Source organism: Palaemon carinicauda, chromosome 18 (genome assembly GCF_036898095.1).
Source record: "Palaemon carinicauda isolate YSFRI2023 chromosome 18, ASM3689809v2, whole genome shotgun sequence".
In the NCBI taxonomy this organism is placed as follows: domain Eukaryota; kingdom Metazoa; phylum Arthropoda; class Malacostraca; order Decapoda; family Palaemonidae; genus Palaemon; species Palaemon carinicauda.
The window spans coordinates 23,121,159-23,143,658 of NC_090742.1; the positions used below are offsets into that span (position 1 = coordinate 23,121,159).

At 38.0% G+C, this 22,500-nt stretch overlaps 2 protein-coding genes across 2 annotated transcripts in view; one reads left to right on the forward strand and one right to left on the reverse strand.

The window, feature by feature from the left end:
• Positions 1 to 22,500, reverse strand: part of LOC137657021 (beta-1,4-glucuronyltransferase 1-like) — a 289,570-nt gene that overhangs the window by 133,058 nt on the left and 134,012 nt on the right. The window lies entirely within an intron of this gene.
• The window catches only part of LOC137657219 (uncharacterized), a 164,344-nt gene that overhangs the window by 116,049 nt on the left and 25,795 nt on the right, over positions 1 to 22,500 (forward strand). The window contains exons 3-7 of the mRNA XM_068391561.1: positions 11,835 to 12,133; positions 13,002 to 13,191; positions 14,752 to 14,851; positions 16,841 to 18,139; positions 18,515 to 18,627. Of these exons, the coding sequence (XP_068247662.1) occupies positions 11,835 to 12,133; positions 13,002 to 13,191; positions 14,752 to 14,851; positions 16,841 to 18,139; positions 18,515 to 18,627 (2,001 nt within the window). The remainder of the gene's footprint in view (positions 1 to 11,834; positions 12,134 to 13,001; positions 13,192 to 14,751; positions 14,852 to 16,840; positions 18,140 to 18,514; positions 18,628 to 22,500) is intronic.

Below are 22,500 nucleotides of genomic sequence, written 5' to 3' on the forward strand. Positions count from 1 at the left end.
TTCTTTACCCAAGGGGTTAACTACTGCACTGTAGTTGTCAGCGGCTACTTTCCTCTTGGTAAGGGTAGAAGAGGCTCTTTAGCTATGGTAAGCAGCTCTTCTAGGAGAAGGACACTCCAAAATCAAACCATTGTTCTCTAGTCTTGGGTAGAGCCATAGCCTCTGTACCATGGTCTTTCACTATCTTGGGTTAGAGTTCTCTTGCTTGAGGGTACACTCAGGCACACTATTTATCTTATTTCTCTTCCTCTTGTTTTGTTAAATTTGGTATAGTTTATATAGGAAATGTTTATATTTATGTTACTTTTCCTGAAATATTTTATTTTTCGTTGTTTCCTTTCCTCAGTGGGCTATTTTCCCCGCTGGAGTCCCTGGGCTTATACCATCCTGCTTTTCCAACTAGGGCTGTAGCTTAGCAATTTATAATAATAATAATAATAATAATATTGGGAAGAGGGGAAGAAGATAATTGTGTGTTTAAGAAATATCCAAGATTTTTCATGAAGAGAGAACACTAAAAATTTGCTACGCCTTAAAGTCTACTAATATCATAATTTGCTACTCGGTTGATACAATTCATCAGACTTCTCATTAGATTATTTTCTATTCATTTTAGATAACATGGAAGACATACATAATAATTATATACTGTGCACATTAGGACAACGAGAGCTGCCAAGGATTCACAAACAGCTTATGATATAATAACAACATTAGGGTTCTGGTGGACTATGTGGTAACATCCCTGCCTGGTAATCGCAAGACTGGGGTTCGAGTCCTGTTCAAACTAGTTCGTTCCTTTAGTCGCTGCAACCTCGCCATCCTTGAGAGCTAGGGATGGGTGGGTTTGGGGGAGCCTATAGGTCTATCTGCTCAAGTAATAGCAGCCATTGCCTGACCTTCCTTGGTCCTAGCTTGTGTGGAGAGGGGGTTTGGACGCTGATCATATGTATATATGGTCAGTCTCTAGGGCAATGTCCCTGTCCCTTGCTTCTGGGCAGCCTCTAAATAAATCATGTAAATAAATAATGATGGTTCCCTGTTTCTTAAAAATTACGTTTGATTGAATTTTTATCACAATCATCATACGGTTTTTCTTATTTTGCTTAAAATTCAATAATGTATATGCGTTTGAGAATAATTGTAAAATATATATACAGGTCTATGTGCTTGCGATCCACTCTTTCAATACGTTGATTGATTTCAGCCTTTTAATGGGATACATGCTAAATAATTCCTAAAAGAACCTAATTCCTTATTTAGGACGTAGAATTCCAAAGAACCTGTAAATCAGGGAGCATACAGAAGACTTGATATTGAAAGGGAAAATTCAATCATGTTTAAATTCACATGTGCACTTCGTGTACTTCCAATATTAGGTATATCTGAATTACTCATAAAATTTACGAATGTGTTGGAAAGCAGCAAAACTTTCTTCATAATTGAAAACCATCTCTAACATTGAGTGATATCGTGAAAGACTTTTAGACTTTGGAAGCAATTACCATAAGACCGAAAATATTCAAAATACAGTAAATTCCTCTCAATTTTTCAACACTCATCTCGAGACACTTTTAGTGCGATACAGGTATCAAACAAGTATTAGATTCACCGTATATAACATAATATATATTGTTTTATCGACACACCTATATGAAAAAGATGATAATATTAGTTAGGGAAATGAAAATATGCGTTATCACTACATGCTGAATACTGTGCATAGGTGTTTGTATTGAATGCTGAATAATATACTGTACATTTTCTTTCATTCTTGAGGTATTACCTAAGATTCTCCTTTCTTGAAGAAGTAATTCAATCATTTAGAAAATCTAAAAGTAGAAAATAGGAAAAGGTTTCACCATAGCTAACATGAAATAATCTAATAATTAATTTTACTAGAATATGGCAAACGAAATTTGAGAATACCACAATCTCAAAGCCTGTGGAATATTGAAGTTAACAATTTGAGTTCAGAGTTAGAGACAAAACATCAACTACTTCACGATTGTTGCATAAAAATATTTTTCCAAAATTCCGTCAAACAACGTCCTATCCACTTCCCCATTTGTTAACTATGTCAACGTCCCATTCATTTCCCCATTTGCAAACGATGTCAACGTCCTACCCATTTCCCCATTTGTTAATGTCAACGTCCTATCCATCTGTTAACGATGTCAACATTCTATCCATTTCTCCGTTTGTTAATGATGTCAATGTCCTATCCATTTCCTCGTTTGTTAACGATGTCAACCTCCTATCCAGTTCCCACTTCTTGACAATGTTTACGTCCTATCCATTTCCCCGTTTGTTAATGATGTCAACGTCCCATCAAATTTCTTCATTTGTTAACGATGTCAACACCCTATCCATTTTCCCATTTGTTAAAGATGTCAACATCCTATCCATTTTCCCATTTGTTAACGATATCACCGTCCTATCCATTTTCCAATTTGTTAACGATATCACCGTCCTATCCATTTTCCAATTTGTTAATGATGTTAAACATCCTATCCATTTCCCTATTTGTTAATGATGTCAACATCCCATCCATTTTCCCACTTGTTAACGATATCACCGTCCTATCCATTTTCCCTTTTGTTAACGATATCACCGTCCTATCCATTTTCCCATTTGTTAATGATGACAACACCCTATCCATTTCCCTATTTGTTAATGATGTCAACATCCCATCCATTTTCCCACTTGTTAACGATATCACCGTCCTATCCATTTTCCCTTTTGTTAACGATATCACCGTCCTATCCATTTTCCCTTTTGTTAACGATATCACCGTCCTATCCATTTTCCCACTTGTTAACGATATCACCGTCCTATCCATTTTCCCACTTGTTAACGATATCACCGTCCTATCCATTTTCCCATTTGTTAATGATGTTAAACATCCTATCCATTTCCCCTTTTGTTAATGATGACAACGCCCTATCCATTTCCCTATTTGTTAATGATGTCAACATCCCATCCATTTTCCCACTTGTTAACGATATCACCGTCCTATCCATTTTCCCACTTGTTAACGATATCACCGTCCTATCCATTTTCCCATTTGTTAACGATATCACCGTCCTATCCATTTTCCCATTTGTTAATGATGTTAAACATCCTATCCATTTCCTCTTTTGTTAATGATGACAACGCCCTATCCATTTCCCCATTTGTTAACGATATCACCGTCCTATCCATTTTCCCATTTGTTAATGATGTTAAACATCCTATCCATTTCCTCTTTTGTTAATGATGACAACGCCCTATCCATTTCCCTATTTGTTAATGATGTCAACATCCCATCCATTTTCCCACTTGTTAACGATATCACCGTCCTATCCATTTTCCCTTTTGTTAACGATATCACCGTCCTATCCATTTTCCCACTTGTTAACGATATCACCATCCTATCCATTTTCCCACTTGTTAACGATATCACCGTCCTATCCATTTTCCCACTTGTTAACGACATCACCGTCCTAACCATTTTCCCACTTGTTAACGATATCACCGTCCTATCCATTTTCCCATTTGTTAATGATGTTAAACATCCTATCCATTTCCCCTTTTGTTAATGATGACAATGCCCTATCCATTTCCCCATTTGTTAACGATATCACCGTCCTATCCATTTCCCCATTTGTTAACGATATCACCGTCCTATCCATTTTCCCATTTGTTAACGATATCATCGTCCTATCCATTTTCCTATTTGTTAACGATATCACCGTCCTATCCATTTTCCCATTTGTTAACGATGTTAAACATCCTATCCATTTCCCCTTTTGTTAATGATGACAACGCCCTATCCATTTACCTATTTGTTAATGATGTCAACATCCCATCCATTTTCCCATTTGTTAAAGATGTCAACATCCTATCCATTTTCCCATTTGTTAACGATATCACCGTCCTATCCATTTTCCCATTTGTTAACGATATCACCGTCCTATCCATTTTCCCATTTGTTAACGATATCACCGTCCTATCCATTTTCCCACTTGTTAACGATATCACCGTCCTATCCATTTTCCCACTTGTTAACGATATCACCGTCCTATCCATTTTCCCACTTGTTAACGATATCACCGTCCTAACCATTTTCCCACTTGTTAACGATATCACCGTCCTATCCATTTCCCCATTTGTTAACGATATCACCGTCCTATCCATTTTCCCATTTGTTAACGATATCACCGTCCTATCCATTTCCCCATTTGTTAACGATATCACCGTCCTATCCATTTTCCCATTTGTTAACGATATCATCGTCCTATCCATTTTCCTATTTGTTAACGATATCACCGTCCTATCCATTTTCTCATTTGTTAACGATGTTAAACATCCTATCCATTTCCCCTTTTGTTAATGATGACAACGCCCTATCCATTTCCCTATTTGTTAATGATGTCAACATCCCATTCATTTTCCCATTTGTTAAAGATGTCAACATCCTATCCATTTTCCCATTTGCTAACGATATCACCGTCCTATCCATTTTCCCATTTGTTAACGATATCACCGTCCTATCCATTTTCCCATTTGTTAACGATATCATCGTCCTATCCATTTTCCTATTTGTTAACGATATCACCGTCCTATCCATTTTCTCATTTGTTAACGATGTTAAACATCCTATCCATTTCCCCTTTTGTTAATGATGACAACGCCCTATCCATTTCCCTATTTGTTAATGATGTCAACATCCCATTCATTTTCCCATTTGTTAAAGATGTCAACATCCTATCCATTTTCCCATTTGTTAACGATATCACCGTCCTATCCATTTTCCCATTTGTTAACGATATCACCGTCCTATCCATTTTCCCATTTGTTAATGATGTTAAACATCCTATCCATTTCCCTATTTGTTAATGATGTCAACATCCCATCCATTTTCCCATTTGTTAAAGATGTCAACATCCTATCCATTTTCCCATTTGCTAACGATATCACCGTCCTATCCATTTTCCCATTTGTTAAAGATGTCAACATCCTATCCATTTCCCCATTTGTTAACGATATCACCGTCCTATCCATTTTCCCATTTGTTAACGATATCACCGTCCTATCCATTCCCCCATTTGTTAACGATATCACCGTCCTATCCATTTTCCCATTTGTTAACGATATCATCGTCCTATCCATTTTCCCATTTGTTAACGATATCACCGTCCTATCCATTTTCCCATTTGTTAATGATGTTAAACATCCTATCCATTTCCCCTTTTGTTAATGATGACAACGCCCTATCCATTTCCCTATTTGTTAATGATGTCAACATCCCATCCATTTTCCCATTTGTTAACGATATCACCGTCCTATCCATTTTCCCATTTGTTAACGATATCACCGTCCAATCCATTTTCCCATTTATTAACGATATCACCGTTCTATCCATTTTCCCATTGGTAATGATATCACCGTCCTAACCATTTTCCCACTTGTTAACGATATCACCGTCCTATCCATTTTCCCATTTGTTAACGATATCACCATCCTATCCATTTTCCCATTTGTTAATGATGTTAAACATCCTATCCATTTCCCCTTTTGTTAATGATGACAACGCCCTATCCATTTCCCCATTTGTTAACGATATCACCGTCCTATCCATTTCCCCATTTGTTAACGATATCACCGTCCTATCCATTTTCCCATTTGTTAACGATATCATCGTCCTATCCATTTTCCTATTTGTTAACGATATCACCGTCCTATCCATTTTCCCATTTGTTAACGATGTTAAACATCCTATCCATTTCCCCTTTTGTTAATGATGACAACGCCCTATCCATTTACCTATTTGTTAATGATGTCAACATCCCATCCATTTTCCCATTTGTTAAAGATGTCAACATCCTATACATTTTCCCATTTGTTAACGATATCACTGTCCTATCCATTTTCCCATTTGTTAACGATATCACCGTCCTATCCATTTTCCCATTTGTTAATGATGTTAAACATCCTATCCATTTCCCCTTTTGTTAATGATGACAACGCCCTATCCATTTCCCTATTTGTTAATGATGTCAACATCCCATCCATTTTCCCATTTGTTAAAGATGTCAACATCCTATCCATTTTCCCATTTGTTAACGATATCACCGTCCTATCCATTTTCCCATTTGTTAACGATATCACCGTCCTATCCATTTCCCCATTTGTTAACGATATCACCGTCCTATCCATTTCCCTATTTGTTAATGATGTCAACATCTAATCCATTTTCCCATTTGTTAACGATATCACCGTCCTATCCATTTCCCCATTTGTTAACGATGTCAACGTCCTATCCATTTTCCCATTTGTTAACGATATCACCGTCCTATCCATTTTTCCATTTGTTAACGATGTCAACATCCTATCCATTTCCCCATTTGTTAACGATATCACCGTCCTATCCATTTTCCCATTTGTTAACGATATCACCGTCCTATGCATTTCCCCATTTGTTAACGATATCACCGTCCTATCCATTTTCCCATTTGTTAACGATATCACCGTCCTATCCATTTTCCCATTTGTTAATGATATCACCGTCCTATCCATTTTCCCATTTGTTAACGATATCACCATCCTATCCCTTTTCCCATTTGTTAACAATATACCCGTCCTATCCATTTTCCCATTTGTTAACGATATCACCGTCCTATCCATTTTCCCATTTGTTAATGATGTTAAACATCCTATCCATTTCCCCTTTTGTTAATGATGACAACGCCTTATCCATTTCCCTATTTGTTAATGATGTCAACATCCCATCCATTTTCCCATTTGTTAATGATATCACCGTCCTATCCATTTTCCCATTTGTTAAAGATGTCAACATCCTATCCATTTTCCCATTTGTTAACGATGTCAACGTCCTATCCATTTCCCCATTTATCAACGATGTCATCGTCCCATTCATTTCCCTATTTGTTAACGATGTCAATGTCCTATCCCTTTCCCTATTTGTTAACGATATCAACGTCCTATCCATTTCCCTATTTGTTAATGATGTCAACATCCCATCCATTTCCCCATTTGTTAATGATGTCAACATCCCATCCACTTCCCCATTTGTTAACGATGTCAACGTCCTATCCACTTCCCCATTTGTTAACGATGTCAACGCCCTATCCATTTCCCCATATATCAACGATATCAACGTCCTATCCATTTCCCTATTTGTTAATGATGTCAACATCCAATCCATTTCCCCATTTGTTAACGATGTCAACGCCCTATCCATTTCCCCATATATCAACGATATCAACGTCCTATCCATTCCCCTATTTGTTAATGATGTCAACATCCCATCCATTTCCCCATTTATTAACGATGTCAACATCCTATCCATTTCCCCATTTGTTAAAGATGTCAACATCCTATCCATTTCCCCATTTGTTAACGATGTCAACGCCCTATCCATTTCCCTATTTGTTAATGATGACAACTTCCCATCCATTTCCCCATTTGTTAATGATGTCAACGTCCTATCCCTTTCCCTATTTGTTAACGATATCAACGTCCTATCCATTTCCCTAATTGTTAATGATGTCAACATCCCATCCATTTCCTCATTTGTTAATGATGTCAACATCCCATCCACTTCCCCATTTGTTAACGATGTCAACATCCTATCCACTTCCCCATTTGTTAACGATGTCAACGCCCTATCCATTTCCCCATATATCAACGATATCAACGTCCTATACATTTCCCTATTTGTTAATGATGTCAACATCCCATCCATTTCCCCATTTGTTAATGATGTCAAAGCCCTATCCATTTCCCCATATATCAACGATATCAACGTCCTATCCATTTCCCTATTTGATAATGATGTCAACATCCCATCCACTTCTGCATTTGTTAACGAGGTCAACGCCCTATCTATTTCCCCATATATCAACAATATCAACGTTCTATCCATTTCCCTATTTGTTAATGATGTCAACATCCCATCCACTTCCCCATTTGTTAACGATGTCAACGCCCTATCCATTCCCCTATTTGTTAATGATGTCAACATCCCATCCACTTCCCCATTTGTTAACGATGTCAACGCCCTATCCATTTCCCCATATATCAACGATATCAATGACTTATCCATTTCCCTATTTGTTAATGATGTCCACTTTCCATCCATTTCCCCATTTTTTAAAGATGTCAACGTCCTATCCATTTCCCTATTTGTTAATGGTGTTAACATCCCATACATTTCCCCATTTCTTAATGATGTCAACGTCCTAGCCCTTTCCCTATTTGTTAACGACGTCAACGTCTTATCCATTTCCCTTGTTAATTATGTCAACATCCCATCCATTTCCTCATTTGTTAACGATGTCAACGTCCTATCCATTTCCCTATTGTCAATAATGTCAACATCCCATCAATTTCGTCATTTGTTAACGATATCAACGTCCTATCCATTTCCCTAATTGTTAATGATGTCAACATCCCATCCATTTCCTCATTTGTTAACGGTGTCAACGTCCTATCCATTTTCCTATTGTCAATGATGTCAACATCCAATCAATTTCCTCATTTCTTAACGACGTCAACGTCCTATCCATTTCCCTTGTTAATGATGTCAACATCCCATCCATTTCCTCATTTGTTAACGGTGTCAACGTCTTATCCATTCCCCTATTTGTTAAAGATGTCAACATCCCATCCATTTCCCCATTTGTTAACGATGTCAACGTACTATCCAGTCCCCTATTTGTTGAAGATGTCAACATCCCATCCATTTCCCCATTTGTTAACGATGTCATCGTCCTATCCATTCCCCTATTTGTTAATGATGTCAACATCCCATCCATTTTCTCATTTGTTCACGATGTCAACGTCCTATCCATTCCCCTATTAGTTAATGATGTCAACATCCCATCCATTTTCTCATTTGTTCACGATGTCAACGTCCTATCCATTCCCCTATTAGTTAATGATGTCAACATCCCATCCATTTTCTCATTTGTTCAAGATGTCAACGTCTTATCCATTCCCCTATTTGTTAATGATGTCAACATCCCATCCATTTTCTCATTTGTTAACGATGTCAATGTCCTATCCATTCCCCTATTAGTTAATGATGTCAACATCCCATCCATTTTCTCATTTGTTAACGATGTCAACGTCCTATCCATTCCCCTATTTGTTAATGATGTCAACATCCCATCCATTTTCTCATTTGTTAACGATGTCAACGTCCTATCCATTCCCCTATTAGTTAATGATGTCAACATCCCATCCATTTTCTCATTTGTTAACGATGTCACCGTCCTATCCATTCCCCTATTAGTTAATGATGTCAACATCCCATCCATTTTCTCATTTGTTAACGATGTCAACGTCCTATCCATTCCCCTATTAGTTAATGATGTCAACATCCCATCCATTTTCTCATTTGTTAACGATGTCAACGTCCTATCCATTCCCCTATTAGTTAATGATGTCAACATCCCATCCATTTTCTCATTTGTTAACTATGTCACCGTCCTATCCATTCCCCTATTTGTTAATGATGTCAAAGCCCTATCCATTTCCCCATATATCAACGATATCAACGTCCTATCCATTTCCCTATTTGATAATGATGTCAACATCCCATCCACTTCTGCATTTGTTAACGATGTCAACGCCCTATCTATTTCCCCATATATCAACAATATCAACGTCCTATCCATTTCCCTATTTGTTAATGATGTCAACATCCCATCCATTTCCCCATTTATTAACGATGTCAACGTCCTATCCATTCCCCTATTTGTTAATGATGTCAACATCCCATCCACTTCCCCATTTGTTAACGATGTCAACGCCCTATCCATTTCCCCATATATCAACGATATCAATGACTTATCCATTTCCCTATTTGTTAATGATGTCCACTTTCCATCCATTTCCCCATTTTTTAAAGATGTCAACGTCCTATCCATTTCCCTATTTGTTAATGGTGTTAACATCCCATACATTTCCCCATTTCTTAATGATGTCAACGTCCTAGCCCTTTCCCTATTTGTTAACGACGTCAACGTCTTATCCATTTCCCTTGTTAATTATGTCAACATCCCATCCATTTCCTCATTTGTTAACGATGTTAACGTCCTATCCATTTCCCTATTGTCAATAATGTCAACATCCCATCAATTTCGTCATTTCTTAATGATGTCAACGTCCTATCCATTTCCCTTGTTAATGATGTCAACATCCCATCCATTTCCTCATTTGTTAACGGTGTCAACGTCCTATCCATTTTCCTATTGTCAATGATGTCAACATCCAATCAATTTCCCCATTTCTTAACGACGTCAACGTCCTATCCATTTCCCTTGTTAATGATGTCAACATCCCATCCATTTCCTCATTTGTTAACGGTGTCAACGTCTTATCCATTCCCCTATTTGTTAAAGATGTCAACATCCCATCCATTTCCCCATTTGTTAACGATGTCAACGTACTATCCAGTCCCCTATTTGTTGAAGATGTCAACATCCCATCCATTTCCCCATTTGTTAACGATGTCATCGTCCTATCCATTCCCCTATTTGTTAATGATGTCAACATCCCATCCATTTTCTCATTTGTTCACGATGTCAACGTCCTATCCATTCCCCTATTAGTTAATGATGTCAACATCCCATCCATTTTCTCATTTGTTCACGATGTCAACGTCCTATCCATTCCCCTATTAGTTAATGATGTCAACATCCCATCCATTTTCTCATTTGTTCAAGATGTCAACGTCTTATCCATTCCCCTATTTGTTAATGATGTCAACATCCCATCCATTTTCTCATTTGTTCACGATGTCAACGTCCTATCCATTCCCCTATTAGTTAATGATGTCAACATCCCATCCATTTTCTCATTTGTTAACGATGTCAACGTCCTATCCATTCCCCTATTTGTTAATGATGTCAACATCCCATCCATTTTCTCATTTGTTAACGATGTCAACGTCCTATCCATTCCCCTATTAGTTAATGATGTCAACATCCCATCCATTTTCTCATTTGTTAACGATGTCACCGTCCTATCCATTCCCCTATTAGTTAATGATGTCAACATCCCATCCATTTTCTCATTTATTAACGATGTCAACGTCCTATCCATTCCCCTATTAGTTAATGATGTCAACATCCCATCCATTTTCTCATTTGTTAACGATGTCAACGTCCTATCCATTCCCCTATTAGTTAATGATGTCAACATCCCATCCATTTTCTCATTTGTTAACTATGTCACCGTCCTATCCATTCCCCTATTTGTTAATGATGTCAACATCCCATCCATTTTCTCATTTGTTAACGATGTCACCGTCCTATCCATTCCCCTATTTGTTAATGATGTCAACATCCCATCCATATTCTCATTTGTTAACGATGTCAACGTCCTATCCATTCCCCTATTAGTTAATGATGTCAACTTCCCATCCATTTTGTCATTTGTTAACGATGTCAACGTCCTATCCATTCCCCTATTTGTTAATGATGTCAACATCCCATCCATATTCTCATTTGTTAACGGTGTCAACGTCCTATCCATTCCCCTATTTGTTAATGATGTCAACATCCCATCCATTTTCTCATTTGTTAACGGTGTCAACGTCCTATCCATTCCCCTATTTGTTAATGATGTCAACATCCCATCCATTTTCTCATTTGTTAACGGTGTCAACGTCCTATCCATTCCCCTATTTGTTAATTATGTCAACATCCCATCCATTTTCTCATTTGTTAACGGTGTCAACGTCCTATCCATTCCCCTATTTGTTAATGATGTTAACATCCCATCCATTTCCCCATTTATTAACGGTGTCATTGGCTCTTCAGACCCCAAGGACTGGACAAAATCGGCGCAACTGAGCGGCTGTGCGAGGGGCGGTAACCTGGATCGCCAGGAGAGCAGTTGTCATCAGTCCCGCTCCTCCGGTTCTTTTCCTTCTTCTCCTCCTCCTCACCCTGAGGCCGGCGCCATCATCCTCCCTTCAACGGAATCACACCCCTTCTTCTCTCGACCTCTCCCCCCTCTGTCCAACCCTGGATCCACAGCAGTCCCCCCCTCCTGTCTCACCAAAATTGGCTCCCCCTCTGCTCCCTCGCCCGTCATCAGAGAACCCTCGGCTGTGAAGGTGAGTTCTAGAGATTGGACGTCTGCGGGAAGGATCTTTTTGGTTCCTTTTATAGCTGGAGTGACCCTCTTTTGTGGCAGGCCAGGAGAAATTAATGTCTTTATTTATACGACGAGGATCCGTTTTATTTTGTGTTCATTTTGTTAGAAAAGGGTACAATACCTTTTACCTAAATTTGTGTTTTGAGTACCATTATGTATAATAATTACTAAAAAACTGACGCATATAATATATATATATATATATATATATATATATATATATATATATATATATATATATATGTATATATATATATATATATATATACACAGACACAAATATATATATACCATATATATACATATATTTATGTATATATATATAAATATATATATATATATATATATATATATATATATATATATACTGTATAAATATATATATATATATATATATATATATATATATATATATATACAGACACCCACACACATATATATATATATATATATATATATATACTATATATATATATATTTTCATATACATAAATACATATATATATATATGTATATATAAATATATATATATATATATGCATATATATACATATATATATATATATATATATATACATATATATATATGTATATATATATGTATATATATACATTAAACATATATATATATATATATATATATATATATATATATGTATAGAGAGAGAGAGAGAGAGAGAGAGAGAGAGAGAGAGAGAGAGAGAGAGAGAGAGAGAGAGAGAGAGAGAGAGAGAGATCCCTATCAACCCAAGGTCTACCAACAAAGACACCAGCAATCGCACCTACAATAAAACCTGTTATATGCTTCTTCACTTTCCTCTGGACAGGTGTGTGTCGACCTCGACTCCACACGATGGTACAAGCCACCTCGGCCTCCAAAGGACTCCAAGTACCTGAGGGCCCAGTCCTTAGCCGCCGCCGGTGACGACCCACAGGCTGCAGAACCCTTGCTCGACGGCGAGGGCGGATCCAGTAACCACCAACCCCCCTGGCTTCAATCTCTTTCTCCGACACAAGGTGAGTGGCTGAGTGGTTGGTAGATGGGCGTCAAAGTAGCTACTATTGTAATCGAGGTCAAAGGCCAAAATATATTTGTTCTCAGTAGCTACTATTGTAATCGAGGTTAAAGGTCCAAATTCAATTGTTCTCAGTGGCTACAATTCCAATCGAGGTCAAAGTTCAAAATATAATTGATCTACGTAGCTACTAATGTAATCGAGGTTCAAAGTCAAAATATAATTGTTCTCAGTAGCTACTATTGTAATCGAGGTCAAAGGTCAAAATTTAATTATTCTCAGTAGCTAATATTATAATCAAGGTTAAAGGTCAAAATGTAATTGCTATACAGACTTATCTAATATACACCTTTATAATAAAAAAAGGCAGAAAGTAAAAGTAGTCTTTGTTTTCCAAAGTCAATGAGATTTCGTTGTCCTCATCCTAAGAACAAAAGGAAAGATAACGTATGTTGGCCTGTGTTTGTTATTCAAAGATAAATAGAAATAAAAAAAAATAAACGTATCTTTACCTGAAACAATTCATTCAACTTAGTCTAAATATACCCATGACTATTGGTTAGAGAGAGAGAGAGAGAGAGAGAGAGAGAGAGAGAGAGAGAGAGAGAGAGAGAGAGAGAGAGAGAGAGAGAGAGCTTAAACAATGAAAACAACAATATTTATATTATCATCACTAATGAGCGCAGTGAAATCCAAACAGTCCCCGATACGAAAATTAATGGAAGATTCAATAGCAATTCATAATTGGTACAGAAAAAGCCTAACTATAATTCAAATAAATCTGAAAGAAAAAATAACTATTCTTAACTGCTTTATGAAAATAAACTGTAAATAAGTTCATACTCTGAAACCCCATAACAAACTGTCAAGTAATTCAACTAAAATATCTTGGAATATATAAAGAGAAATATACATAGGCCCATTGAAACACTCGTCATCTGCCCATCCCACGTAGAAATCGAGATTGGCCTTCCAAACCCCAGCGCCTGGCCATATTGCCCAAATTCGTAATTCCAGTCCAGATCAATCCACAGCACATTTAGAAAAAGATTATTTTGATAAATAATAAGGAAATTGAAGCCCCGTCTCCTTAAGTTTTCCAGTATATTGGTAATCCTTATACACTCAATTAAGATTCTCGAAGGTAGAGCAAACTGTAGAAACCTTTTTCTTGAGGTTTTCTTGAGAAAGAAAGTGTCTTCAAAAACGCTGAAGGTAAAAGTATTTCTTGAAACATTCAAGTATTGTAATTATCAAAATCCTATCTAACCTATATGAGAAACCTCAAATACAAGGTCAGGCTTTAGAAAGAAAAGAACTTAAAATAAGTAAAAAATAAGCTTTCCAAAATATCTCAAAATACAGATTTACGAAAACCCTTATTTTTTTGTTTTTAGAAAAGTTGAAGTCAAACAAGTTAAATTCTAGCTTTATGAGAAAGCAATGTAAAAAGTATCTTCAACAACAAACAGATCAATCTAAGCTTTGTCAGAATCACAGCTCAAATACCAGCCACAGGTATAGCTTTATTTCTAAGAGCATTCTGCGCTCTTCTCCGCAGACGACCGCCTGGGCTCTGCGCGGATGCGCATCAAGGGTGAAAAAGACAAGATGACGATGAGGAGCGAGGCTATGCGCTACTGGCGATCCATTCATAACAAGTAGGTGTCTTTGCTGCTATTACTAACTACTACTACTACTACTACTATTGCTAACGCTGATGCTACTGTCATTATCAAAGCTTTATGCAGCTGCTTTTAAGATCTCATTACTCTTAAGCACCCAAGATTGTTTTAGCTTTCTTATTCTTCTGCAATCTTGACAGAGTTACTTTTCTGTCGTTTCTGTCTTTTACTACTACTATTACTACTACTAATATTATCAACGCTGATGCTACTGTCATTATCAACGCTTTATGCAGCTGCTTTTAAGATCTTGTTATTCTTAAGCACCCAAGATTGTTGTAGCTTTCATATACTTCTGCAATCTTGACAGCCAGTTTTCTGTCGTTTCTGTCTACTACTACTACTACTACCACTACTACTACTACTATTGCTAACGCTGATGCTACTATCATTATCAACGCTTTATGCAGCTGGTTTTAAGATCTTATTACTCTTAAGCACCCAAGATTGTCGTAGCTTTCCTATACTTCTGCAATCTTGAAAGTCACTTTTCTGTCGTTTCAGTCTATTACTACAATTACTACAAGTATTGCTAACGCTAATGCTACTATTATTATTCAACGCTTTACTGCAGTTGCTTTTAAGAACACAATTACTCTTAAGCACCCAATATTGTTGTAGCTTTCCACTGCTTCTGAAATTATTGACAGAGTTTCTTTTCTGTCGTTTCTGTCTTTCTCGAAGAAGTGTGTCGTGTTTCTAGCCTCTCCTAAGATGTGCTCAATGTGTTCGTATTGTATTCATCAATAAAAGAAATATGTAAGGAATGTATAGAATGTAAAAAAAAATGTAAAACAAAACTGCTGAGCAGGCAGAAATTTGACCTCTCAAAAAACCTTTTGAGATGACTTCAAAAAAGGGCTTTTGGTATTTAATTATTTTAATTTCTTTTTAATTTTTTAATTTTAGGGATGATGACGAACGGGCATAGCAATGAAGTTAATGGATACATGATTCAGGGCCAAATTAATAAGATTAATAGAAAAAAATCTTTTAAAAGGGCCCTAAAACATTTTAACTTTCCATAAAAGGCTATTCATTGAAAATATTACACCTCTTTGGAATGAGTCAAAGGCTGGAGAAAGAGTGCAATTGAAAATCATAACATTCAATAGGTCTGTCAATTGAGGATTTGCAAAAAGGCGTAAAGTGTATATTTCTCAAGAAAACCATTCCAAAAGTATAAAGGCCATAAATATTTATATATATATATATATATATATATATATATATATATATATATATATATATATATATATATATATATATATGATTAATCAGATACCTTGAAGACATCGGTTGTAATTAAGCAATATTGACATCTCACAAAAGACAGTTGATAAAAGATTGATTCATCAGTGAAAATGGGTATCTCCTGTAAGATTCATCCTTGAGTTAATTCTTGACTAGCTAGAAATCTAAATTGATGCACTTCAAAAAAATTTATTCAGAATTTTAGAAAACTCCGGGTACCTGATACTTACCAGACGGAAGATAAAAGAATAACAATAAAACAATAAAAGTAACGATTAAAGGGAACTTAACGAAACCCAATATATAATTCTCCTATAAAAATGTAAAGACAGATATCAAAGAGAATTTAATGTCAATAACTTTTCATTAAAATAAACATTTAGGAAAAAAAAACGCCTCTTTTTCATGTCAGTGAAATGAACCTTTTCAGGATCGAATTCTAATCTGGATTAGTAAGATAATTATACACAGATGTTTTTAACTTCATCTTTATTACAGGGTATTTTGGTCATCATAACTAACAGAGATGGGTTGTAAATAAAAAAAATGCTTTAAGACAGACAATCTAAAAAGGTAGAGCTGAAAATATAGAACAGCAGTTAGGATAGCTATACTTCTTTAAAGGCTGAGTGAGTTATTCAGCCCATATGGTGTATAGAGATAACCCCCACCGAAATGAATTATCCCGTCACTAAGGTCTTCCCCCTGCAGGTACTCGCTTCTCAATGGCTTCAACCGCCAGCGTCGCTCAGCCATGGCCAAGAAGCAGCGGCAGCGCATAAAGGAGAGGAACAACATGTCCATATTCTTCGTGCTGGTGTTCCTGCTGGTGTTCATCATCATCCTGATAGCAGAGGTGTTCTTCATCGATGAACACCGCACGGGGATGCTCTTCATGGGCAAGAGGCCCTCCGACTTCGACCCCATGGGAGACATCCCGGACTACTTCATGGACGACAAGAAACTGGTGGGCCAGCTCGAGATCGACACTTACAGACGGCAGGAACTGTCCGTGAAGGGCAAGACCAACGACGAACGCTTCTTCAGGAAAAACGTGGACGAGACTCACCTCATGGCCAGGGTTACGGGCAACATCGTCAAGTCCGTCCACGGGATCACGAAGGTCGACTGGCTGAAGATGCTGGGTCTGAAGGAGGTGGAGTATTACGGTCACAACAGCACGGCGACGGACGCCCAATGGGTGCCCGTCTATCACACCAAGCACAAATTCTACGTCTACTCGGCGTACTACGACGACCGCAAGGGCAGGATCATCCGGGTCGTCGGGACGACGCAGACGAAGAAGAGCGACCGGGTTTGGTGCAAGTACTGGTATTCGAACTCCAGCACGCTCATCGTCAACGGTGCCATCAAGGTCATAAGGGAAAATTGGAATCTTAAGTACTCGGCCTGCTTCATAGCCTGTCCCCTGACGATCTACAAGAACGGGAAACAGCCGATTCCTCCGCCAGAGAGCGTGTCCGTGATGGCCGACCCGGGGGGAAACGCCACTAACAAACTGAGAGTCATGAACCTCGACGTCAATAAGGACGAGGTGAAGAATGGCTTCGCCGTCTGCGTCAAACCTCTGCACTTCGACTACAACAACATCAATCAAATGATAGAGTTCATCGAGCTCAACAAAATCCTGGGCGTCGAGCACTTCACTTTGTACAATCACACCATAGGCAAGGACGTAGATTGCATCCTCAAGAGGTACTCAGATTTAGGCTTAATAAACATACTACCGTGGAAGCTGGACATCAAGTCTCAAAAGGAAATCAGAACAGAGGGTCTGTTTGCCGCCCTCAACGACTGTCTGTACAGGTACATGTACCAGTACAAATACATCCTCATGATTGACTTGGATGAGTACATTGTGCCACATACGAACACCAGTCTGCCAGAGTTATTGAAATACCTCCATACGAAAGCAGACGCCAAAAAAATAGGGGCTATTAGCTTCCAGAATTCATTTTTCTACCTGCAGTGGCCGGATGATCCCAGCAGGTAAGACCAACAGTTTTATTATGTTTACATTTCGGTATATAAGGACAATATACAAACTGTGTGTGTATGAGAGAGAGAGAGAGAGAGAGAGAGAGAGAGAGAGAGCTAAGGGAATGACATATCAATTAAATGAAACTCATGAGAGAGAGAGAGAGAGAGAGAGAGAGAGAGAGAGCAATGACTTATTACATAAATAACTGAATTAATTTAACTATTAATTGAATTATATTTCTAAATCTCTCAATAAAACGCATCCCTTATATAAGCAACAATTTGAAGCAGACAAAAAACAAACAGCAAAAACAATCTGAGACACAAAGGCAGCATCATTTCATTCTCCTAATTCCCTCTTTTCTCCTTCCTTCCGACGGGCAGCGCCTCCCTGCCGCCCTTGGTGACTCTGAGGAAGACCAGACGTCGCCAGAGGTTCCATCCGCACAAGCAGAGATCGAAGTACATCGCTGTGACGCCCTTCGTTGTAGAAGCAGGTGAGACAATCGCTTATCTATGCGGCGCCCTAGCCAAGGGATCAGTGTTCATTAGCCTCCATGGGCCCACCGCCAGGCTCCGTAGACCAAATTCCATAAAATCCATCTATCTTTGTCAGGAGGATGAATTAATTCCCTTATAATAATATATATATATATATATATACTGTATATATATACATATATACAGTATATACAGTATATATATATATATATATATATGGTCAGCCGAAGATATAATTTATATCATTATCAGCCTTATTATTATTATTATTATTATTATTATTATTATTATTATTATTATTATTATTATTATTATTATTATAACCCATATGAAAGAAGATAAAAATTGTTCTTTAAGAGATTTGTTAAATGATGCTCTCCTCTCCCTTGGCAAAAAAAAATCCAGAGAGAGAGAGAGAGAGAGAGAGGAGAGAGAGACGAGAGAGAGAGATGAGAGAGAGAGAGAGAGAGAGAGAAAGTTTTAACAACATGGCAAGATGCTTAGTATAGTCCAATGAAACCCTCGGAATTACAACTTCCTTTATGGTTGATTTATAAAAAAAAAATTACATCAAACACCATATTCCTTTGAATGTCAGTGACTATTTTTCTGTTATCACTGGCAATATGCAAATTATCTTGTTAAAAAACATCTGAAATCTATGAATTACTATATGGTCTATAAGCAACTCCCTTCTTTCATACATACATACATACATATACCAAGGCACTTCCCCCAATTTTGGGGGGTAGCCGACATCAACTAATGAAACAAAACAAAAAGGGGATGTCTACTCTCTACGTTCCTCCCAGCCTGACAAGGGACTCAAGAGATGGTAATAAGTGCTAGCTTTTTCAAAAAGAAAGATAAAAACAAATATACATGGGAAAGAGTGGCAAATGGAAGAGTAGTAGAAAGGGCATTAATGGATTATGTGTTGATAACTAAAAGAATGTTTGGAAGATTGAAAGACGCGCACGTGTTTGGGGGTATGGCTAACGGTATGTCTGATCATTTTTTGGTGGAAGGAAAATTAGTTGTAGCAAAAGAGTGGGGGAATAGAGTAGGTGGATGTAAAAGGGAGCTAGTGAGGATTGAAGAGCTAATGAAACCGGGGGTAAAAAGTAAATATCAGGAAAGGTTGAAAATGGCATATGACGAAGTGAGAGTAAGAGAAGCTGGTAATTTAGAGGAGTAGTGGAAGTTAGTAAAAGAAAATTTTGTTGGGAATGCAAGTGATGTGTGTAGCAAGAAGGTTGTTGGAGGCAGCATGAGGAAGGGCAGTGAATGGTGGAATGAAGGAGTGAAGGTAAAAGTGGAAGAGAAAAAGAGGGCTTTTGAAGAATGGCTGCAGAATAATAGTATAGAGAAGTATGAAAAATATAAAGAGAAAAATGTGGAAGTAAAGCGCAAGGTACGTGAGGCAAAGAGGGCAGCTGACCTGAGGTGGGGTCAGGGATTGGGTCAGTCATATGAAGAGAATAAGAAGTTTTGGAAAGAAGTGAAGAGAGTAAGGAAGGCTGGCTCAAGAATTGAAGAGACAGTGAAAGATGGAAATGGAAGGTTGTTAAAAGGAGAGGAGGCAAGGAAAAGGTGGGCGGAATATTTTGAAAGTTTACTGAATGTAGAGGATAATAGGGAGGCAGATATAATTGCTGTTGCAGGTGTTGAGGTGCCGGTGATAGGAGATGAGAGAGAGAGATTACAATAGAGGAAGTGAGGAGAGCACTAGATGAAACGAGAGTAGGAAAAGCATCTGGTATGGATGGTGTGAGAGCTGAGATGTTGAAGGAAGGGGGTGTGACTGTACTTGAATGGTTGGTGAGATTGTTTAATATGTGTTTTGTGTTGTCAATGGTACCAGTAAATTGGGTTTGTGCATGTACTGTACCACTATATAAGGGTAAGGGAGATGTGCATGAGTGTTGTAATTCAATAGGTATTAGTTTGTTAAGCGTAGTTGGAAAAGTGTATGGTAGAGTATTGAATAATAGGATCAAGGATAAAACAGATAATGCAATCTTAGAAGTACAGGGTGGTTTTAGAAGAGGCACGGGTTGTATGAATCAGATTTTTACAGTTAGGCAGATATGCGAGAAATATTTAGCAAAAGGTAAGGAGGTGTATGTTGCGTTTAGGATCTGGAGAAAGCGTATGATAGAGTTGATAGGGAAGCAATGTGGAATGTGATGAGGTTATATGGAGTTGGTGGAAGGTTGTTGCAAGCAGTGAAAAGTTTCTACAAAGGTAGTAAAGCATGTGTTAGAATAGGAAATGAAGTGAGTGATTGGTTTCCGGTGAGAGTGGGGCTGAGACAGGGATGTGTGATGTCGCCGTGGTTGTTTAACTTGTATGTTGATGGAGTGGTGAGAGAGGTGAATGCTCGAGTGCTTGGACGAGGATTAAAACTGGTAGACGAGAATGACCATGAATGGGAGGTAAATCAGTTGTTGTTTGCAGATGATACTGTACTGGTTGCAGACACAGAACAGAAGCTTGACCGACTAGTGACAGAATTTGGAAGGGTGTGTGAGAGAAGGAAGTTGAGAGTTAATATGGATAAGAGTAAGGTTATGAGATGTATGAGAAGGGAAGGTGGTGCAAGGTTGAATGTCATGTTGAATGGAGAGTTACTTGAGGAGGTGGATCAGTTTAAGTACTTGGGGTCTGTTGTTGCAGCAAATGGTGGAGTGGAAGCAGATGTACGTTAGAGAGTGAATGAAGGTTGCAAAGTGTTGGGGGCAGTTAAGGGAGTAGTAAAAATTAGAGGGTTGGGCATGAATGTAAAGAGAGTTCTATATGAGAAAGTGATTGTACCAACTGTGTTGTATGGATCGGAGTTGTGGGGAATGAAAGTGATGGAGAGACAGAAATTGAATGCATTTGAGATGAATTGTCTAAGGAGTATGGCTGGTGTATCTCGAGTAGATAGGGTTAGGAACGAAGTGGTGAGGGTGAAAACGGGTGTAAGAAATGAGTTAGCAGCTAGAGTGGATATGAATGTGTTGAGGTGGTTTGGCCATGTTGAGAGAATGGAAAATAGATGTCTGCTAAAGAGGGTGATGAATGCAAGAGTTGATGGGAGAAGTACAAGAGGAAGGCCAAGGTTTGGGTGGATGGATGGAGTGAAGAAAGCTCTGGGTGATAGGAGGATAGATGTGAGAGAGGCAAGAGAGCGTGCTAGAAATAGGAATGAATGGTGAGTGATTGTGACGCAGTTCCGGTAGGCCCTGCTGCTTCCTCCGGTGCCTTAGATGACCGTGGAGGTAGCAGCAGTAGGGGATTCAGCATTATGAAGCTTCATCTGTGGTGGATAACGGGGGAGGGTGGGCTGTGGCACCCTAGCAGTACCAGCTGAACTTGGTTGAGTCCCTTTCTTTCATACCTATGAAGAACGTATAATTAGCTTAAGAATTAAACAATCATCTAGGCATACTAAAAAAAAAAAAAATTATAATCAAAGGCATACTAAAAAAAAAAATTATAATCAAAATAATATCCAACCAAGCGGGAGGCTGTTTCCCCATCTGACAGCGATAATGCTTCTACGCCCAAACTCTCTCTCTCTCTCTCGTCCGCTGAATGACGCATTTTCCTCTGGTCTATATAATTCTTTTTAAGTAATTGTTTCGTTTTCAATACAGTGTTTCCCCATTCTCTCTCTCTCTCTCTCTCTCTCTCTCTCTCTCTCTCTCTCATACATAACATCCCCAACGAGCCTTGTCATCTTGAATATCTTCTTCGAGACGTTTAACGTATCATGGCTGTGTGGAGGTGTTTGCTCCATATTTCTCGAATGTGCTTTGTGTCTCCGATTCCCATTTCCTTCGGCCGTATTATTTTGCCCTTAGGAATACAACCGAACGGAA